Raw genomic sequence first — 22,194 nt, forward strand, 5'->3', positions numbered from 1 at the left:
GCAGTCAGCTCATGCCCTGAAGCATGGGATTTTGATTTGCCTGGATTTCCCACTAGCTTGTCTTACCATAAAATCCAGTGCATTCATTTGGCCACCAGCCTCTCTCTTCACTCTGCTAGACTTCTTCCCTTAAGGTGTAATATACTTTTCTGTATCTCACTTATTCATAAACCATGAGTGGGGGGTGGAATAAGGCTTTCACATGTTTCCATCAAAAATACGGCAGGTAAATGTAGTATCTGTTTTGACAATATAAAATATGCACAAATGCTTTTCAGTGACTCTTGATACAATAAAATGTTTCAAAAGTAACATTCTTTGAATGTGCAATTGAGCAGAAATCTAACGTGTGGAGCAGTTCAAATCAAGGTATAATTTTGTTTTTTGATGTTGCAGGAATATTTCATTATGTTTCTGAAGACACTCACTGGGCACCATTTCTCAACACTAGTATCCATTACATCAGGAAGAAGTATCCTCAGCCTTGGGAGGAGGTAGGAAAACCCCTTGAATTTGCATGGACTTCTTAAAGCCTCCACCAACCATCTTTTTCACCTAAACAGTATTGCCAACTTCAAGAGATCAAAAATCATGAGACAGACCCCCCAAAATCACAAGATTAAAAAATAAATTATGTTTTTTAGGTCGGTCTCTTGATATTTGAACTCCCCTGTCCATCCCCAGGGTATGTGCATGTTGTCCACTCTCCGACATGTACTAGATAAGGTGATTTTGGCCCCACTACAAATACTCTCACCCCCACATCTGCTCGTCTCCTGCCCAGCAATTAATCCTGTTCCGTAAACCCCCGTCAGTTCTGTCATCACCACCCCATCAGTTCAGTGCCCCATCCCCATCAACCCCCACTGCCCTCAGTTCACCCTCCCAGCACTCACTCCCATCTGCTCAGAACCCACCATCAATACAGCCCCATCAAGCCCCATCTTCCTCACCTCACCCCTCCAGCTTCCTCCAGGCGATATTTCAGCTCTCCCAGCCTTACCTCTGCTCCTTTTAGGATTCTTTGCCCTCCCCAGGCCTGGTGAGGCTGCAGTGGGGTCCCCTTTCCCACTTCCCAGGCTGTCAGTTGGAGCCTGGTTGCCTGGGGCTGACAGCGATTTCAAAGTAAAATTAAGTCTCACTCATGATCTTGGGATCGAACTCTCAGATGTCAGTGTGACTGGGGTCCCAATGGGGGCCAGCTGAGGTCACTCAGTTAGGGTGAACTGCAAAGAATGGGGCAGATAATCCTCAAAGCTGGTGGATATTTTTAATACTTAGATTTACCAAGCCAGCACAAAACAGTTTCTTTATTACCTCACTGGTTGCCCAGATACCAACAACACAGTTCCCTTAAAGTAACCCAGCCTCAGGCCTCCATCCAGGTACCCATGTCAAATATGATGAAGATTTCTGAAAATCTTATTTCATCATATAAAAGAAAAGTTATTACCAATCCCAAAGGATCAGAAACATTACCTCCCAGGTTAATGAATATTCTAGATCTTGCCCAAATACATGCTATAGTCAATTCTTATTAACTAAACTAAAATTTATTTAAAAAGAAAAGGGAGTGAGTATGGTTAAAAGATCAATATACATACAGACATGAGTTCAATTCTTGAGGTTCAGATACATAGCAAAGATGGTGAGCTTTGTAGCTGCAAAGAGTTCCTTTAAAATTTAGTTCATAGGTTATAGTCCAATGTCCAATATCATATCCAGGGTGTACCAGCTTAACTGGGATCTCATCCTGCGACTCAAACTTCCCCAGATGAAGCTTAAACAGATCTGAGATAAAAAGGATCAGGACCCAAGGAACTTTTATACAGTTTCAGGTCTTTGACAAGTTGGAGTTCTTTGGGGAACAATAGGTAATCAGGGTGTCTTTGAAGTGGGTCCATCATCGGTACTTAGCTATATGGATTAACATAAGACAATCGCCTGTTCCTCCACCATTCACTGATGATTTGCAATACATTTCAAAGAGAGATGAATACAGAGCTATCCCGTGTTTACACTTCATTTAAATGCTAGGATGTTCTTTTTATCTTTGAATTATCAGAATACAGCATAGACACGGGCTGTTGATTACATTGTTGACCACTGTCCATACATATGTAAGTACACAAAAACACAAACGTTATTTCCCCACATGTCTTTAAGGGTTGAATTTGAATAATTTATTTTGCAGGATGTTTATTCCTTTCTGGCCACGCGTCACAATCAGGGTTGTTGTTTTTTTCCAGCCATGTCTGGATCATATCCTTGGGGGTCATATCCTAGTCCTTGTCCCCTGGAGAGTTTGCCAGTAGAATTTTGCCAGCCTTTGCTCAGGAGAATCCAGTAATTGCAACAGCAATTTAAGGCATTTTATAGGTCAGCTCTGAAGTGCATTCCTAAACCTTGGAGGTTTGGGAAGAGCTTGTGCAGAGGCAGCATTTTCCCTGGCTCTGAACAGTACTGTTCATGTGGACTGTTTAACTTTTATGAGCTGTAAAGTTGTTGAGGGGGAAAATCTCTAAAAGTGATCATGGTTTAGGGAAGACCACTGATTCTTGAAGAAACTCAACCAATACTGCTGAGGAATGTGTTCACAAATAACGTCACAACTTTTTGCCTATGAAAGTTTGAAATAAACTTTTAATTAGACATAAGGTGAGACTTCATATCATATTGTATTACAAGTGGATATATCTATTCCTAAGTGACAAAGGAATCCCTCTGAAATTATTCAGTGCTCTATTCTTCCACCTTTATGTTGAGTAGTGCTCGCACAGGTACTCCATTGTTTTGTCTTTGAGACTACTAGCATAAGTATGGCTAAGTGGGCTCAGTCTTGAAGGATGCCGTCATGCTGAATATTATGTCCCTGATCCAGCATAGCACTGATATGTGTAACTCAAAGCAGATGAGTAGGCCGACTGATGTCAATAAAGTCAAGCATGTAACTCCATAGTCTTGGAACTAATACAGTACTTAATGTTAGGCATGTAACTAAATGCTTTGCAGGATCAGGAACAAAGATCCTAGATCCTTGAAGATATTTAGGCTCCTAACTGCCAATGAAATCAATGGGAGTTAGGCACCTAAATACCTTTGAGGATCTGGGCCAAAGTTCTCAGCACCTTGCAATATAGAGCCCTTAGTGAGAAAGGGTTGCTGAATTGTATCCTTATTAAATGCACTGAGCAGATGAAATGCTAATAACTTTTTTTAAAGATAGTGGGGCTGTAGTAAAGTGATTGGGCATTACTACGTGCATATTCTTGTTGTTTAGACTACAGAGAAACTGGTGGCGTTCCTGTTTGGAATTGCCTCACATATGGTGGCAGATGCGAGCTGGCATAGCTTGGGCATTGATCAAGGATTTCTAAGGACCATGGGAGAAGTAAGTGTACATCATTTTGTTGGTTAATCATACCTGTAGATATTGGTATTGATAACTTGTATTTACAAATAGGCTTTTAACCCAGGGGAAAAATCCTGGTCTCTGACCTTGGAAAGACTTACACGCACATGCTTAACTTCACACACTGATGTGACAAACATTTTGCAGAACAAAGTTGGCCAAATTTTGGGCCTATCAACTTTAGTGTCACTTTACTTGTCCTTTTCTGTTTGTACCGAAGGATGATCAAAATTGGCTTATTGTCATTGGTTTTATACACGAAATATTCTTTTTTTCCCCAGATTGATTTTCATGGCTCATACTCAGATGCTCATCATACGGGTGATTTTGGTAATTTTTATTTTTACTGATATGAACCAATGAGGTCCCAGTCCCTTTGTGAATACCAGTGTAGTGCATAGTCAAATTATGGGGATGATTCTGCCCCTTCCCCCCCCATCCCCCTAAGGTTATCTGACGCTGTACAGGAGTCAGAAATGAGCCACAAGGACCCTGTCCTGTCTCCCTTCCACCACCCCGCAAACCCTGGTGTAGGACCCATGTGGATGGTGGCTGGGAATGGGAAGGGTGATTGCTAAACTGTTCATCACTGTGTAGAGTCTGGGCTGCAATCCAGGTGTTGTAAATTAAAGTAGTGCCACTTCTCCCTGCCCACCCCTCCCTATGTCATTTTGGCTCCCCTTGGCAACAGATTCTGGATGGTCAGATTCTGCATAAAATCACCTTTGCCCTCTCACCCCGGTGCTGCAGCTGCTGTGCATCTCTCAGAAGATACGCTGCAGAACCTGCCATTCCTACTTAAAGCCAAAATGTAAGCAGGAGGACTTCAAAGTTAAACCGAGTCACTGCTCTGACTTTAAATATTATAATGCTTTTATCATGTTCTGGAAATGCAGAATGCTTATCCCCTCTCTCTCTTTCAAGTGTACCATCAACATATTCCAAGTCAGAAATATTTACATACCTGAAATGGAACTCTACAGTATTAACACACACAGGAGCCATATGGAGTACTGCCAAGGCCCAGTGATAGATACCTTTTTTAAAAAGAAATTGATGTTTTGTGCTAATATAGTAAAGCTGATTTTTAACCCCTCTCTCTAAATGTAGGAGGTGACGTATTGAGCCAGTTTGAGCTTGATTTTAGTTACCTGAAAGCAGACTGGTAAGAGCATTGTGCTTAAGCTGTCAATGTTTTGAAGAAATACTCTCATTAATTTTTGCTGCACACATAACACATAGTGTAGATGATAATTTCAGGATGTTCTAATACAATAATATTTATTTGTATTATTGTAGCACCAAGTGGCCCCACCTGAGATCGGAAAGTCATTGTGCTAGGCACAGTACACACGCAGAGCAAGAGACAGTCCCTGCCCTGAAGAGCAGCCATAGGGGAGGGAGAAAGGAAGTAGTAGTATCTCCATTTTACACATGAGAAAACTGACACACACAGATAAGATATTCACACTGGTCACACGGGAAACCAACAACGACAAAAATAGTTTGCTGGAAAGTCCTAGCTGTTCTTTATATAACTCAATGGCAATATCTTTATAAGGGGATACCTCTGTTTAATTTAGCTATTTTTTGGTGTTTTTATGCAAATTCTTACTAGTTTTTGTAGAAATAAAAAATTGTGGTTGTCAGTATTTAAATATTTTTTCATTGCATAATGAATCATAAAGTGGTCCTATTGGTTGTTTTATGTCCCATACATTGAACATCACTAAGGGTATGTCTACACTACAAGAGTAGTTCGATTTAACTTAGGTCGAATTTGTGGATTCGACCTGATGAATTCGAATTTGTGTATCCACACTAAGGACACTAATTCGACTTTGTGAGTCCACACTAACGGGGCAAGCGTCGACATTGGAAGCGGTGCATTCTGGGCAGCTATCCCACAGTTCCCGCAGTCCCCGCTTCCCATTGGAATGCTGGGTAGAGCCCCCAATGCCTTCTGGGGGAAAAATGTGTCGAGGGTGGTTTTGGGTAACTGTCGTCATTCAACCGTCACTCCCGCCCTCTCTCCTTGAAAGCGCCGGCGGGAACTCTGTTCGCGCACTTTTCTGGTCAGTGACAGCGCGGACGCCACAGCACTGCGAGCATGGAGCCCGCTGCGATCATCGCTGCACTTATGGCCGTTGTCAACTCCTCGCACCTTATCGAACACCTCTTCCACAGTCAGCTGCTGAGAAATCGGGCGAGGAGGCTCCGGCAGCGCGGTGAGGACATGAAGTGTGAGAGTGGCACAGACCTCTCACAAAGCACGGGATCCCGCGCCGCGGAGATCATGGTGGCAATGGGTCACGTTCATGCTATGGGACAGCGATTCTGGGCCCGGGAAACAAGCACGGACTGGTGGGACCGCATAGTGCTGCAGGTCTGGGATGAATCACAGTGGCTGCGAAACTTCAGGATGCGTAAGGGCACTTCCCTTGAACTGTGTGACTTGCTGTCCCCTGCCCTGAAGCGCCAGGACACCCGGATGCGAGCAGCCCTGAGCGTGCAGAAGCGAGTGGCCATAGCCCTCTGGAAACTTGCAACGCCAGACAGCTACCGGTCAGTAGCGAACCACTTTGGCGTGGGCAAATCTACCGTGGGGGTTGCTGTGATGCAAGTAGCCCATGCAATCGTTGACCTACTGCTCTCAAAGGTGGTGACCCTGGGAAACGTCCAGGTCGTCATAGATGGCTTCGCCGCGATGGGATTCCCAAACTGCGGTGGGGCTATAGATGGCACTCACATCCCTATCCTGGGACCGGCCCACCAGGCCAGCCAGTATATTAACCGAAAGGGCTACTTTTCAATGGTGCTGCAAGCACTGGTGGACCATAGGGGACATTTTACCAACATCTGCGTCGGGTGGCCGGGCAAGGTTCATGACGCGCGTGTGTTCAGGAACTCTGGTCTGTTTAGACGCCTGCAGGAAGGTAGTTTCTTCCCGGACCACAAAGTAAGTGTTGGGGATGTGGAGATGCCTACAGTGATCCTCGGGGACCCAGCCTACCCGCTAATGCCCTGGCTCATGAAGCCCTATACAGGCGCCCTGGACAGTGACAAGGTGCTCTTCAACTACCGGCTGAGCAAGTGCAGAATGGTGGTGGAGTGTGCTTTCGGACGTCTCAAGGGGAGATGGAGGAGCTTACTCACTCGCTCGGATCTCAGCGAAACCAATATCCCCATTGTTATTGCAGCTTGCTGTGTGCTCCACAATCTCTGTGAGAGCAAGGGGGAGACCTTTATGGCGGGATGGGAGGTTGAGGCAAATTGCCTGGCTGCTGATTACGCTCAGCCAGACACCCATGCGATTAGAAGAGCCCAGCGGGAAGCGCTGTGCATCCGGGAGGCTTTGAAAGCTAGGTTCCTCAGAGAGCAGGGTAACCTATGACTGTCCAGTCTCTTTACAGAGAAGCTGAACCTGCCCCTGTTTCAGTTACTATTGACTTTTTTCAGTGGTTACATACCCTGTTCACCAGGTTTCCCCCCTTCCAACAGATGTTTAAAAATAAAGTTATTGGAACATTTTTAATTAACAAAGTTTTCTTTACTAACGAATTCTCGTTCAAGGGTTCCAACAGGGACGCAGACTGTGGTGGGTACGGTGTGCAGTGATGTACAGACCGCTTCTACACTCGAGGACTGACAGGCTCCTGCTCCTACAGCGGTCTCTGGGGGGAGGACGGTTACTGGAGGGTGTGCAGGAAGGGGTGGGTTTGCAGGAAGGGGTGAGGGGTGTGTGGGAAGGCGTGAGTAGGTGTGGGGGGATGATGGCTCTGGCTGGGGCTCAGGGCATCGGAGAGGTTCATGGCTAGGGTGGAAGGGCATGGTAAGGGCAGCCTGCCTTGCCATTTGTGGATGCCAGGCGCTAGGACCCTGGGGCAACATACACCTCCCAGACTGACCTGGGGCAGCAGACACCTCGCAGAGTGACCCGGGTGCCTAGTGACTGCACTCTGTGTGTGACCTGCTGTTGATCCTGCCCCCATGTCTGTACCCTGGTAATGGTGGCTGTCCTATGCAATTAACAAACCCCTCCCCCCCCTTCACACAAAGTCTTCTGCAAAGAAACATGACGGAAACAGTAATGAACAGCAAACTATTTTTAATACTCAACTACACAGTTGGGGGATGAAACTGGGATTTGGGATCGGGTGAGCCAGGAAGGGAAGCAATTCTCATACTTTAGGGAATGAGAGCTGTTTGGTACATGAGCGCTCTGTTGGGGTGGAGTGACAGTTTTCACGGCCCCTAGCGCCCCTCCTTCTTGTGATTTTGGGTGAGGGGGGGGACAGGACTTTGTGGCGGTGGAGGGCGGTTGCAGATACAGTTCAGGGGGGCTCTCTGCTCCTGCCTGCGGTCCTGCAGAACATCCACAAGGCGCCGGAGCGTGTCCGTTTGCTCCCTCATTAGTCCAAGCAGCGTTTGAGTCGCCTGCTGGTCTTCCTGCCGCCACCTGTCCTCCCGTTCGCTGTGTGAGCACTGCTGCTGAGAGAGGGTCTCCCTCCACTGGCTCTGTTGGGACGCCTCGGCTCTGGAGCAAGCCATCAGTTCCGAGAACATGTCGTCCCTAGTCTTTTTCTTTCGCCGCCTAATCTGCGCCAGCCTCTGTGAGGGGGATGCTGGGGCAGTTCGGGAAACAGCCGCAGCTGTGTGATGGGAAAAAGGAAGTGATTTCCTTCCAAAGATACATGTTTGCGAACACTGAACACAGTCTACTCAGTTTCTGTGAACAAGACCATACAGGGCACCTAATCTCATGTGCTCTCAGGACAAGTTCGAATTTTCGGCATTCGCTTTCATTGCCTGGGGTCTTGCACTGGAGATCGGACAAGCGGGGCAGGACAGCAGAATCCATGTAGCAGCCAGGCCTGGTAAGCCGTAAACTTTAGGCTGCTTAACAGTTAATGGATAGCAGTGCCCTCCTGCTGCAGGCAATCTGGAAAGCATAAAGTCTGACCCTGTTCCAGCCCCTCGCGGCTGTCCCCGGGAAAGATCCCTGTATGCTTTTCCTCTGCAGCCTCCAACACGTGCCTGTTAAACAACAGTCATTGTTATGCAAAGGAAAAGTCAAGCATTCACAATAGTAACATTAAAGTAATTCCCCTAATTAGATGCAGCAGTCGCCGAGCGAGATCACCCTGAGGCGGGTCTCCAGGAGAAACAGAGAGCGAATGCTGCGTGAATCCCTGCACAGACCAGGGCCCTATGCTGCCATGCTGGTCGAGGCGATGCTCCCATTATACCTCAGGATGGCCTGGCGCGGAAGAGTGTGCTTCCACGGAGCATCCAACAAGGCACCTCTCCCCAGGAACCTCCTGCAGAGGCTTTTCGAGTACCTCTCAGAGAGCTTCATAGAACTGTCCCAAGAGGATTTCTGTTCGATCCCTATATTCATTGACCTTCTTTTTATATAGTTTTTATTCCTGTTTTGTTAAAAAATAAATGTTTACATGTTTATAGCACGTACCGACTGATCCTTCCCCTGATTCGGAGTCCGGGTTAACGGCCGGGGAGGGTTGGTAGGGGATCTCTGTGAGGGTGATGAAGAGATCCTGGCTGTCGGGGAAAGCGGTATTGTAACCGCTGTCGCCTGCCTCGTCCTCCACAAACCCTTCCTCATCTTCCCCATCGGCGAACATCGCCGAGAAACTGCCCCTCGACACTATCCCATCCTAAGAGTCCACGGTCACTGGTGGGGCAGTGGTGGCAGACCCACCGAGAATGGCATGCAGTGCCTCGTAGAAGCAGCATGTCTGGGGCTGGGCTCCGGAGCGTCCGTTTGCCGCTTTGATTTTTTGGTAGCCTTGTCTCAGGTCCTTGATTTTCACGCGGCACTGCGTTGCATCCCGGCTGTATCCTCTGAGTGCCATGGCTTTGGAGACCTTCTCGTAGGTCTTTGCATTCCGTTTTTTGGAGCACAGCTCCGAAAGCACAGACTCATCGCCCCACACAGCGATCAGATCCAAGACTTCCCGGTCAGTCCATGCTGGGGCCCTCTTTCTACTCTGAGATTGCATGGACTCCTCTGCTGGAGAGCTCTGCATCGCTGCCAGTGCTGCTGAGCTCGCCACGACGTCCACACAGGAAATGAGATTCAAACTGGCCAGACAGGAAAAGGAATTCAAATTTTCCCGGTGCTTTTCCTGTATGGCTGATCAGAACATCTGAGCTCGGACTGCTGTCCAGAGCGTCAACAGAGTGGTGCAGTGTGGGATAGCTCCCGGAGCTAGTAAGTTCGATTTGCATCCACACCTAGCCTAATTCGACATAGCCATGTCGAATTTAGCGCTACTCCCCTCGTCGGGGTGGCGTACCGAATTCGAACTAAAGAGCCCTCTAGGTCGAATTAAATGGCTTCCTGGTGTGGACGGGTGCACGGTTAATTCAAATTAATGCTGCTAAATTCGAATTAAAGTCCTAGTGTAGACCAGGCCTAAGAGAAGATTTGAAATTCATATAAAATGGACACTTGCTTCAGTTAAACATTGTAAATCAAGAGTAATACATCATCATCAAGTACATTTAAAAACCAGTTTTAGACATTTTCTTGTAACTTACAACTTTCAGGTACAATATACTTATTTAACAATTACACTGAAACATTGGTTATGTCATATTTTGTGTGACTAGGGTGAAGTTCATCCCAGTGCAGAAGATCCTTGTCCCTGTATAAGCTCTGTCATAGGTCTGCGCTGAAGGTGGGGTAGGAACAATTATGCTAGCTCTGAATAGACTGATCCCAGAAGGGCAAGGGGTAGGCTGGGGACAGGCCAGAGGAGAGGACACAATCCAAGACTAGGCATATCTACTAGACAAGAATCCCATGGAGGGACTTATATAAAATGTATTGTGTTTTATTGGATAAAATGGGAAATATTAGTTCTAACACCTCAGTATTTTTTTTAGGTATGTACCAGTCAAAGACCTGCTAGCTATCTATAAGGAATATTATGGCCAAGAAGTAATAACTGAAGGCACAATTATTGACTGCACTTACCTGCTGTTTCTCGAATTGTAAGTCACTGAGTTGTGAACTTCTTATTTCACAAAACATATGGGGAAAAATTATAATAACTTTCATAGTAAATCACTGAACCTGCATCTCTACGTTAGAGATGACCCAAACTCAAACTTCTCTCCCAAACACCCTTGAGCTTTGGGGAAACTTGGAATGAAGATTTGGATCTGTATCCAAGTTTCACAGTTGTTACATTTTATAAATAGATGAATACAATAGTTGGACTGTATGTCTTAACAACATAAACAGGCCTGTGTTGTGAGGTAACAGCAATGTTTTGAAGCATGGCCATGCTGTGACACTCTAGCAGTAAAACTCTGATCTTCTTCAATGAAGAGCGCAATATGGATGTGTAGCTATAGCTAGCTCACTTGCCCACAGACATTGACACCAATGCAGACACTTCCAGAATACTACAGGTCTGAAGGATAGGTAGGCAAGTTGTCTCTCTTAGCTCAGAGAACCTGAACTGTGGTAATGACTACTTTAGAATATTTTGAGTCTCATAGCTATGTTCATTAATTCAATTATTTACCAACTGGCTATGTCTATACTGTCCAACAGTGGCGGCTGCATACAGGGTATATGCAGCCACAATGAAAAGCAAGCTGCTTCCATGTGTCAGTGAAAGGCTCTGGCAGTGGAGAAAGGCTTCAGCAGCTCCCCCACTGCCAGAGACTTTCACTGCAGTGAGTAAAGGCTCTGCCAGGAAAAGGCAGGGGGGAAAGAATGAGCCTGCTGCTGCCGAGCCTTTCCCCACTGAGAGTCTCTTCCTGACCTGGGGAAAGGCGTTAGCTGTGGAGAGGCAGTGGGACAGTATACTGCTAAAAATAGCAGTGTAGTTGGGGAGGCATTGCTTTGGCAAGTAGAGAGCCACGTACCTACCCACAGGCTTCAGGTAAATCTTTACTTTATTGGCCTAAGGAGTGCCTCACCATCTACACTGCTATTTATACCTGTGCTGCTGCAGGCAGTGTAGGTGTCCCCATAGTTGTGCTGAGTTGCAGAGCAGTGTAGAAGGCACAAATATTAAGAAACGCAATAAAGATCACAATCTCTGATTTTACAGATCTTATTATGATATAGTAACAAACAAGGAAATATCTCAACATTACCGTCCTTAAAGTCGGATAAATACTGGGTTATTATATAGGGGTCCACAAAGGCTTTGAAATGGGGTTATTTTCATATTATTTCTTAATGAAGCACATTTATCTGAAGATTATTTATTTTTGCAGGCATGGAGAAATGCTTGCTGTTGCCAAGGTAACTTATTTTTTTTCTTGTTAGCAACTAGGTACATATTAACGTTAAGATACACTGAACCATTCCACTAATTATACTGTGTTTTGTTTCATAGCTTTTCCCATCATATGCTATCAAATCTCCATTTTTTGTGGAGAGGTTCCAGGAGTATTTCCTTGGTGGACTGGATGACATGGCATTTTGGTCAAATAATATTTTTCAGCTAGCAAGCCACATGTTAGAAAATGGGACCAGGTGAGATGTTGTTTTATGTGTTAGGATGCACCTCTTATAAGACTACAGTAAAGTCCGATAAATTACCTTTGCTGTATTCAAGTTATGAAGTCTGTTTAATTGCTCTCAAGGAAGCAGGCCCAGTCCCAGAATTGGAGCCTGAAATTGAAGACTTTGCTTACTTAGTCAGAATTCAGTGAGAGTAAGGGCCCAATCCAACTCCCAGTGAAGTGAGAAGATTCTCATTGAGTTCAGAGAGTTAGAATGAACCTTAATTGTCTAAGAGTTGCAAGTTCAGACTCGTATGTGGCTGGTATTATTTTCATAGAAAACTTTATCACTATAATATCACTTACACAAATATTTCACCTTTGCCCTGATAGGTTTACAATCTTTGCTGTGGAGAGCAGACCTCAGACAATTGTACTGTTTGTCTATATGAATATTATTACTGCACGTATATTGGAAAATGGTGTTGGAAACATCAAGTCATATAATCTATTGTGTTGCATGCTTGAAAAATGTCGCTTTAATTAAAAACACTTTACCTACCCAAAATCACTTACCTTTACTAAGAGTAGCAGGTTATTAGTGCCAAAGTAAGTTGTTACATAATCACACATGACATTCTTATGGATTCTAAATAATCCATCAACAACTTAAAAAAATACAAAAGGAATTTCTCAGGAATATAACAATGCCCTAATTTTGTATAAGCAGGGGCTATTGAGGGAGACGACCTCACTTCCCAGAGGAGGAGTCTGTATGGATGAAAGTTCTGTTTAGTTTAACTTCCATTAGAATAAATAAAAAACTGTGTGTTTTCAATATTTCTTCAGTGGCTGCTTCATACCTGAGAACCCTCTGTTTATAGAGTGCAATGGGGAGCACAAGAACAGCGACATGTAAGTATAATCCTGAAAGCTGCAAAGATTTTACTCTGAAAGAAGAAATGTCCATTTGTGTGGAAATCCAATTATATGGGTAACCTATCGAGGTCCCTCACTTCTCCTTTTTGGAAAAACTCTACTCCAGGGGAGAAATTTCTTCATGTATGAAGAGAGATATTTGTTTGATCTTTCCTTTGGGTGAAACTTAGGCCCTCCCCAATCCAAATAATCTTGTTGCCAGTGGATAGGGTATGGAGTAAGCACTCTGCCCCTCGGGACTGTTGTTCCAGCACCTGGATTGGAGTAGGAGTGCAACATCTGCACACCCATGCATGAGGTCTGGTGGCTCATTGGCCATATGCCTGTCTCTCACACAGCTAACATCAAAAAGTCCTACTGTGCTGGTCTACGTACGTATGGAGTCCAGCTCTGTAGGACACAGGGTGTTTAGTCACCTGCACACCCATTCCACAGCTAACTTCCTGCTTGTGTTGAGTATGGCCTCTACACTACTGGTGAATTCTCATTGAACTGAAACTGCAATGAGTCAGACCTAAGTACATTAGAGACACATGAGTTAGTCAGACTTTGATCTTAAGAACTCAGATCATTCCACTAAAATCCACACTCTAAGGGGTATATTTTTTCCCCCAAGAATTCATAATTAATCCTGGGAATTACATTCAGGATACATCTAAAATCCATGATCAGATATTCAGTTTAGATAACAAAAAGATTCAGAGTTTTCTCAGCCTGTATATCTGAAGCTTTCATATGTAATTCATTTCAGTTTGCATCTAACTGGTACTGAGGCAATGGAGTGGTATGGGGCAGCACAGCATAGAGAAAGGGTCACAGAGAGATAACAAGTAGTGGGGAGAGAAAAAGAAAATTGATAGAGATAGGGAAGAGAATCAGCAAATAGAAGTAGTGAGAGAAAGAGAGAAAGCAAGATGGCGGAGGAGTAGGAGTTTTCTTTGAGGGCTGTGCTTCCCATTCGTGCATAAACCTCTTCACCCTCACTAGTAAACAAACAACGAATGCCCCATGCACAAACTGAAAAAGACTGGGGATTTTTGCTTGGCAGGTAGATATGGTTATAAATCTCACATTTGGGGGAAGCCTGGAGGTCTGAGAGCTGCCCTACCTTTATCTTATCACTTTGTTGTTTTGGATTTCAAGTGAGAAGAGATTAGCTTTTTATTTTATTTTTTTCCCTTGGTTGCTTCCAGTCTTAGTCAAGGGAGACAATTAAATGTTCTGTAACCCTAACTTACATTCCTTGCAACTCCATTGACTTCAATAGAGTATAAATTGGAGCAGGATTTGGTCTATGTGTATGGCAATGGATTTACTAGTCTGAGTAGTAGTCTGAGTAGCCAAGTAGAGTATTTTAGAAATATACTCTAGTAATAACATTAACAAATCATTTATTTGCTTGTATTACTGCTCTAGAGATCATTAATAACTCATAAAAGAATTTGTATGCTTATGGCTTTAAAAGAAAAGAATGTCAATACCCAAGTTCAAGTGACTAGTGTACAATATCACAATTCAAATCCATCTGTAGACAACATAGTTTGAATGTTGTTCTTACACATTTATAGTGTGCCAGTAAAAATAATACTGGTGATGAGGGGAAAACACCTAATGATATTGATGTAATAGGTAATACTAGATTCTCAGCTGCTGTTAACTGGCATAGTTCCACTAATTTCAATGAAGTTAAACTGATGTAACTCAGTAGTGAACCTGGTTCTAAGATCTTTTTATTATAAATTTGGGTAAATGGCCATCTGAATGGCATATGGCATGATCTTCAGCTTTTCTCATGGCATAAAATCTTCAGCCCAGTCATTAAATTGCATTTAATGGGTTTATCTTATTAACGGTCCCCTCAGCAACATTTCTAATTATTACTGCCTCTTTATCTCAACAGAATTAAACAGTCCAAAGAGGAACAGCACAAGAACGTGACTTCTTCACTCACAAAAACAATTGAAAAGAATATAAATTATACGGAGAAAGGAGTTTATTTCAATATGCAATCCTGGGCAACTGTACGTCTTTTTAGATCAATAGTGCAAGGGGAGATAGATGGGCCATGCAAAATTTGGAACTGCCATAAATTGTTTTAGTTCCTCAGTCTGGTACATTGCAGGATGGAAGAGAGTCTCCAGATGGAATGGTAGCATTTTACACGTGTGAACAGCCGTTATATTGTTGTATATAATGATATTACAGTATGTCTTTAATATTCATGCTTCATAGCAGCAGCTGGTCACCCTCACAGGTCAAGAAGGAATCCTACTCTTAAGCCTGGTCTACACTAGGCGTTTAAACCGGTTTTAGGAGCGTAAAACCGATTTAACGCCACACCCGTCCACACTGAGAGGCCCTTTATATCGGTATAAAGGGCTCTTTAAACCGGTTTCTGTACTCCTCCCTAACGAGAGGAGTAGCGCTAATATCGGTATTACCATATCGGATTAGGGTTAGTGTGGCCGCAGATCGACGGTATTGGCCTCCGGGCGGTATCCCACAGTGCACCACTGACCGCTCTGGACAGCAATCTGAACTCGGATGCAGTGTCCAGGTAGACAGGAAAAGCCCCGCGAACTTTTGAATATTTCCTGTTTGCCCAGCGTGGAGCTCCGATCAGCACGGGTGGCGATGCAGTTAAAAATCAAAATAAAGAAAGAGCTCCCACATGGACCATGCGGATGTGATCGCTGTAAGAGCAGGCAAATCTGTTCTATCAGCGCTCCGTTACAGAAGACGAAATTCAAAATCATTTTTTAAAAATCTCCAGACAGACGCCATAGCAGGGGCTCAGCGCACTGCTGCGTGACAAGCGTAACGGAAAGCCAAAGAATCAAATGGACGCTCATGGACTGGAGGACTCCAGCTATCCCACAGTTTCTGCAGTCTCCGAAAAGTATTTGCATTCTTGGCTGAGCTCCAAATGCTTCTAGGGTCAAACACAGTGTCCGCGGTGGGTCAGGGCACAGCTCGGCAATCTACGCACCCCCCCACCTACCCCCAGAAGTGAAAGGGAAAACAATCCTCTCTTGACTCTTTTACATGTCACCCTATCTTTACTGAATGCTGCAGATAGATGCGATGCTGCAGCACTCAACGCCAATATCCTTGCTCCCCCCCCGCCATGGGTGGCTGATGGTACAAAACGACTGGTACCCGTCCTCATCATCAGCCTATTGGCACATGGGGCAGTGCAAAAGGACTGGTAACCATGCCGACTAGCATCGGTAAGGTCAATCAAGGGCGCCTGGTCCTAATTTTTCCTGGTAGATGGTACAGTATGGCTGATAACCATCGTCATCATAGCAAAAGGGGGCTGAGCTCCATCAGCCCCCACCCTTCATGTGTAAAGAAAAGATTCAATTGCACCTGGACTAGCAGAGGGATGCTGGGCTCCTCTCCTCCACACTCCTTACTGTCCTGTCTGGACTATCATAGCAGCTGGAGGCTGCCTTCCACTCATTTCTCACTAACAAGTCACTGTGTCTTCTTCCTGCATTCTTTATTACTTCATCACACAAGTGGGGGGACAATGCTACGGTAGCCCAGGAAGGCTGGGGGAAGAACAGAATCAACAGGTGGGGTTGTTGCAGGAGCACCCCCTGTGAATAGCATACAGCTCATAATTTCTGCTGGATCTGACACAGAGCAGCTGTGCTCTCTGGTTCTATGATACAGTGGTTCTCTAGTACACTTGCCCAAATTCTAGACAGGACTGATTCTATTTTTAGATACCAAAAAGGAGGGATTGACTCAGGGAGTCATTCCCAATTTTGGCTTTTGCGCCCCTGGCTAAGAGCAGCCAGGGGCACTTATGACAGCAACAGATGGTGCAGTGCAAAAGGACTGGTAACCATGATCATCTTTTTACCAATTTATGGATTGGTAGATGGTACAGTATGGTTGGTAACCATCTCTGCTGTCATGCAAAAGCAAAAGCATGCTGCTGTGTAGCGCTGCTGAATCGCCTCTGTCAGCGGCATCTAGTACACATACGGTGACAGTGACAAAAGGCAAAACAGGCTCCATGATTGCCATGCTATGGCATCTGCCAGGGCAATCCAGGGAAAAAAGGCGCGAAATGCTTGTCTGCCGTTGCTTTCCCAGAGGAAGGAGTGACTGACGACATTTACCCAGAACCACCCGCGACAATGATTTTTGCCCCATCAGGCACTGGGATCTCAACCCGGAAATTCCAAGGGGCGGGGAAGGCTGCGGGAACTATGGGATAGCTACGGAATAGCTACCCACAGTGCAATGCTCCAGAAATCGACGCTAGCCTCGGACCGTGGACGCACACCACCGATGTAATGTGTTTAGTGTGGCCGCATGCACTCGATTTTATACAATCTGTTTTACAAAACCGGTTTATGCAAATTCGGAATAGTCCCGTAGTGTAGACGTACCCTTAGTGCAGTAGTGCATTCTTGACCAGTTGTGCTTTGGATTTGTTAGGGTTCTGCCTCTATCTGAAGCAGCACTAGGGACCTGATCCAAAGTCCACTAAGTCATATTCGTGGGGGAATGTTGTGTCACTGCATGTGCATAGAATTCATGTCCCCTGCAGAATTCTTTGCTTCCTCACAGAAAAATTACTTCTGACAGGGAAGCAAAGGGTAGCTGCAAGAGTGGTCCCACACCCCTCTCCAGCAGCACAGGCAGGTTGGTTCGGGGGCCTGGAGCAGCTGGTTGTAATATAAATCAGTCGTCCATGTGAGAGAGAGAGAGAGTGAGAGACACACTTTATCCCTCTCACTCACTATTGCAGCATGCTCAATGTGGAAGGGCAGGGCTTCGGGTGTTTCTGAGGAGGTAGGTGGGGGGTGGGCTCCATCCCCTCAGGCAGAGCAGAATGTAACAGCCCGCCTGCTTAGTGAATTGTTCCCATTGTCTTTGTGAATTCCCCCAGGAATATAAAACAGGAATAAATGTCTTAAGGCTCCTTTACTTTGTGTAAAGGACAGTATGACCTTATAAATGCTTATGGTGCATTAGTGATTAAAACTGGTCTAAATATTTGGACTGAAAACATTTCCTATCAAAATGTGCTCCATGAACTGTTTGCTACTGACCTTTCTGGAGATGGTCAGTAGCCAATTTAAATTTTGAGTTTGATTCCCCAGCCCTCACTTGCTCTTTAGTTGCCTATAATGTAACCCCGAGCATATGGCTACATATATTTGTTGACTAATAACTAGAAATAAAGGGTCAAACCTAGCTACATTACTATTAGGCAAGGGGTTTGGGGGATTTCCTCCAATGCTCCCCACTCCTATTCTTCATCCATTATATTGTAGTTTAAATACATTATCAAAATAATAGAAACCAGTGTGATTATATTGTGTTATTTTAAAAATAAAATATGCAGAATTTTAAAATAGCGTGTGCAGAATTTTTAATTTTTTGGCACAGAATTCCCCCAGGAGTAACTGAGATCAATGTAAAGACTCCCACTGACCTGCATGGGGTTTGGATCAGGTCCTTATTTGTTCAGAGTTCCTATTGGTAAGGAAAATACACTGTGGGTGTTTGTGTATGTTGTATTATTATTCCCATAATTCTTGAATTACTACTTTCTTTCAGAAATCCCTCCACTTTATTAATAGTGCGTTTGCACAGAATGTCAGGAGAGTGTTTGCAGTCACGCATCAGCAATCCTCTAACCACATCTCCAAGCCCACAGCCTCATACTTTCTGAAATCATCCTATGCCAGGCTTGGATGGTTGGTGCATATTTCTCTCTCCTTTCCCTCTCTCCTCATTTGTGACTATTTTAAGCAGCAGTTAAAGTATTAAATCTTTATTCCTTGAAGAGATTTTAAAGATACAGTTATGGGCCATGTTAACCAGGATGTAAATGCTGTCAGCTGCAGAACAACTTACTTTAGCTTGGCATTCCTGTAAGGTATTGAGATATGGAGTCTTTTTTACTTTGGGGCACTGGTTTACTGCTGACCACATCCATACTGGTTGAAAGTCATGATCAAAGTTTGATCCAAAGCAAAACCCTGGTTCCAGATAACCCCAGTTCTTGGAAATGTTCAGATCTAGATCCAAACTTTGTGGCTAGCCCCTGTCTAATGAACAAGACCAAAACTAAATCTGATTATGTACAAACTTTGGGAAAGCTTGGATCCAGATTTGGGTCTGGATCTGAACAACATAACTTGGGACCATCATTACCATCTGATGACCATTTAATAGCCTATGTGACATGAATGGGTTGTTCCAGTTGATACTAATTGGTATTCTTGGTAGCATTTTTAGTAGAGAAATGAAGGACTGAATCAGCATGGAGAATGATATCTACCCTCTCTCCTCTCCTCCATCCTGATTATGGCAGACATGCAATGGAGAAGAGAGATGGAGGAAGTTTGCACTGGTGCTAGTCTTGCTGTATCTGCTCTGGGACAAAAACTGGAGACTTTAGTTTACAGGGCTGTTAATCTGGCACCCTTCACCAGTATTTAAAAAAAAAACCCTAAATAAATGCCAGTTTGTTCTTTCTCTGTCAACCTCTGTGAGTGCCATCAAGTAACTGAGTCTCACCAAACCAAGTCAAATGAACAGATCAGAAATTGAGGCAGAAATCAGGGCAGATGTCATGCTTCTTTGTTTGATGCTGCTTGGTGGCTGCTAAGTGGTACAGTTCAGTAAATAAGAACGCTATCTGATGGCAATCCATGCAGATCACAGCAGTGTTAATAGAAGCTGCACCTCAGAGGCTCTAATCTGTTTAGTTCAACAAAATAGGTCTGAGAGTCAATAAGTTCAAATCACTTGGAAAATGGCTTTACAGACTCTTAGTATTAAGAAATTGTGAAAGTGACCAGTTAGCTTTGAAATGTGAATGTTTACATTTGCTGAACCAATGTGGTAATTGATGCTATGCTTTTGTTTTCTCCTTTGGTATACAGGGCAATGGCCTCAGGTGACTTAAACCAAGATGGTTATGAGGATCTAGTGGTTGGAGCACCAGGATACAGCAGATTGGGCCATGTTCAGCTAGGACGGGTGTACATAATCTACAGTAATCAGTCAGGTTTGCCTCCAGTAAACATGGATCTGGACAAGGAAGCAGATCAAGTGCTGGAGGGTTTTCAGGTGGGGAATCAAGTCACATATTTGTCATTTAAAACAATTTGCCTTTATTTTTTTTAAAAGGTCAGTGCTCTGTATCCTTCCCTTGACTGATCAGTGGTGCTGTTAATTTTTTTCTCACAAAGAGTTGTCATGGTTTCTGAAATGTCTCCCCTGTAAACCAGAATGTTATGTGCATTTAAAGAAAAACAATCCCTGTTGTTATGAAAGATCCTTGTGGCTGAATTAAAGACGATCTGTTTACTCTTCTCTCCACCAGGCAAAGTAACACTAAAACAAACTGGGACCCTTAACTGACACTGAGGTGGAGTCCATCCATGCCCAGGAATCTATACATGGCTACCGGGCCACTGCACAGTTGGGCCGAAAACTGCCTTTTGCTTCTTTTTGCATATGTGGGGCTATTTATCTTAGTTTTTCTATAGTGCCTCTGACTGTAGTAGCTATAATACTGCTTAGGTATAATAGCTATAATACTGCTATTGCTTAGTAGCTATAATACTGCTTAGGCCATTGGAGGAGCTGGGAACCCCACAACTTATGAATTTGAGTCTTGAGAGCTCAGTACCTATTTCCGCTGGGCTTGGGGAGGATGAGACACACATTGTTTAAGTGCTATACATGTTTAGGAATCTCCCACGTACCTATTGGAGGTGTTCTTTGTGGATTCACATCTCCTCAGGATACAAAACAGAACAGGAAGTCATAAATTACTCAGTTTCTATTAGCAAAAACAACGAGGAGTCTTTGTGGCACATTAGAGACTAACAAATTTATTTGGGCATAAACTTTCGTGGGCTAAAACCCACTTCATCAGATGCATGGAGTGGAAGTCAATAACAGACTTCAAAGTGGCAATTCTTCAACAAAAAACTTCAAAAACAGACTCCAGCGTGAAACTGCAGAACTGGAATTAATTTGCAAACTGGACACCATCAAATTAGGCCTGAATAAAGACTGGGAGTGGATGAGTCCTTACAAAACCTAATTTTACCATACTATTTTCCCCTACTGTTACTCACATCTTCTTGTCAACTGTTTGAAATGGGACATCCTCATTACCACTACAAAAGTGATTTTTCCTCCCTTAGTATTCTACTGTGAATTGAATTGTCTTGTTAGACTGACCCCCAACCTGGTAAGGCAACTCCCATCTTGTCATGTACTATGTATAAATATACCTGCTACTGTATTTTCCACTCCGTGCATCTGATGAAGTGGGTTCTAGCCCACAAAAGCTTATGTCCAAATAAATTTGTTAGTCTCTAAGGTGCCATGAGGACTCCTTGTGGTTTTTGCTGATACAGACTAACATGGCTACCATTCTGAAATCAGTTTCTATTAGGCTCACTAATAGGGCAGTTTACTAACAATGCAAATGGTTTCTGTGAAATGCTTTGCTGAGATGTGACAGAGGGTGGTGAGTGACTTTGGCTTGAGATTGAACAGTAGGACTAGATGATGATATATTGAGTAATATAAAGATCATGCTTTGTTGTAAGCATCTTACTAAGAAACAGAAAGACACGCACACCCCCTTTAAGTACAATAGTGTCTAAAGCAAATATGTTTAAGTCCTGAGGTGTCTTCTGCTCTTTTTTTAACATAAATGTTATTGGTTCACAGACACGATGATAGTAACAGTGGGTGTTCTAAGCATCACCTAAATGATAAACAAAACCTGAGAAGAGGATGTAGCATAAATGTTATAATGAGATTAACAAGCTGAGACCAAACATGTTATGTTTTTTTAAACTCCCCCTCTCTGTCAAAACAGAACAAACCACTCCCACATGTACTCACTTCAGCTATTGGTACTGTACATCTGTACAGGACAACCTGTTTATTCAGCTGCTCTTTTAAGAGTAAATAATACTGACAATCTAAGAACTGTGAGATTTTTTTTGTCAGTTCTGGATTTCCAGCTGTTTCGTAGGATGTTTGTTCTACAAAAAATTCTTGAGGAGGCAAACGCCAAGATTTTGTTTTATTGTTTACTTAGCTGCATGAGTGTGACATGTGTCTTCTCAGCCTTCAGGCAGGTTCGGTTCTGCCATAGCAGTACTGGACTTCAATGAGGATGGAGTACCAGACATAGCGGTGGGAGCACCTTCTGTAGGATCACAGAATCTCACTTATACAGTAAGAGCCCTTTATTTAAAACAACATCTGGTTTGTTTGTTTATGTTCCAAATATCAGCATTAAAGAGAGAATCTCTCACATTACTCAGGGTGAATAAGCTGGC

General features: G+C 43.9%; 1 protein-coding gene across 1 annotated transcript in view; it reads left to right on the forward strand.

Annotated features, from left to right (window-relative positions):
- The window catches only part of GPLD1 (glycosylphosphatidylinositol specific phospholipase D1), a 45,580-nt gene that overhangs the window by 13,076 nt on the left and 10,310 nt on the right, over window positions 1-22,194 (forward strand). Inside the window, exons 4-15 of the mRNA XM_045005895.1 lie at window positions 397-494; window positions 3,281-3,391; window positions 3,694-3,742; window positions 4,523-4,577; window positions 10,325-10,432; window positions 11,675-11,702; window positions 11,797-11,936; window positions 12,755-12,820; window positions 14,745-14,865; window positions 18,431-18,570; window positions 19,765-19,951; window positions 21,980-22,090. Of these exons, the coding sequence (XP_044861830.1) occupies window positions 397-494; window positions 3,281-3,391; window positions 3,694-3,742; window positions 4,523-4,577; window positions 10,325-10,432; window positions 11,675-11,702; window positions 11,797-11,936; window positions 12,755-12,820; window positions 14,745-14,865; window positions 18,431-18,570; window positions 19,765-19,951; window positions 21,980-22,090 (1,214 nt within the window). The remainder of the gene's footprint in view (window positions 1-396; window positions 495-3,280; window positions 3,392-3,693; window positions 3,743-4,522; window positions 4,578-10,324; window positions 10,433-11,674; window positions 11,703-11,796; window positions 11,937-12,754; window positions 12,821-14,744; window positions 14,866-18,430; window positions 18,571-19,764; window positions 19,952-21,979; window positions 22,091-22,194) is intronic.

The sequence above is a fragment of the Mauremys mutica genome, chromosome 2 (assembly GCF_020497125.1).
Source record: "Mauremys mutica isolate MM-2020 ecotype Southern chromosome 2, ASM2049712v1, whole genome shotgun sequence".
In the NCBI taxonomy this organism is placed as follows: Eukaryota; Metazoa; Chordata; order Testudines; family Geoemydidae; genus Mauremys; species Mauremys mutica.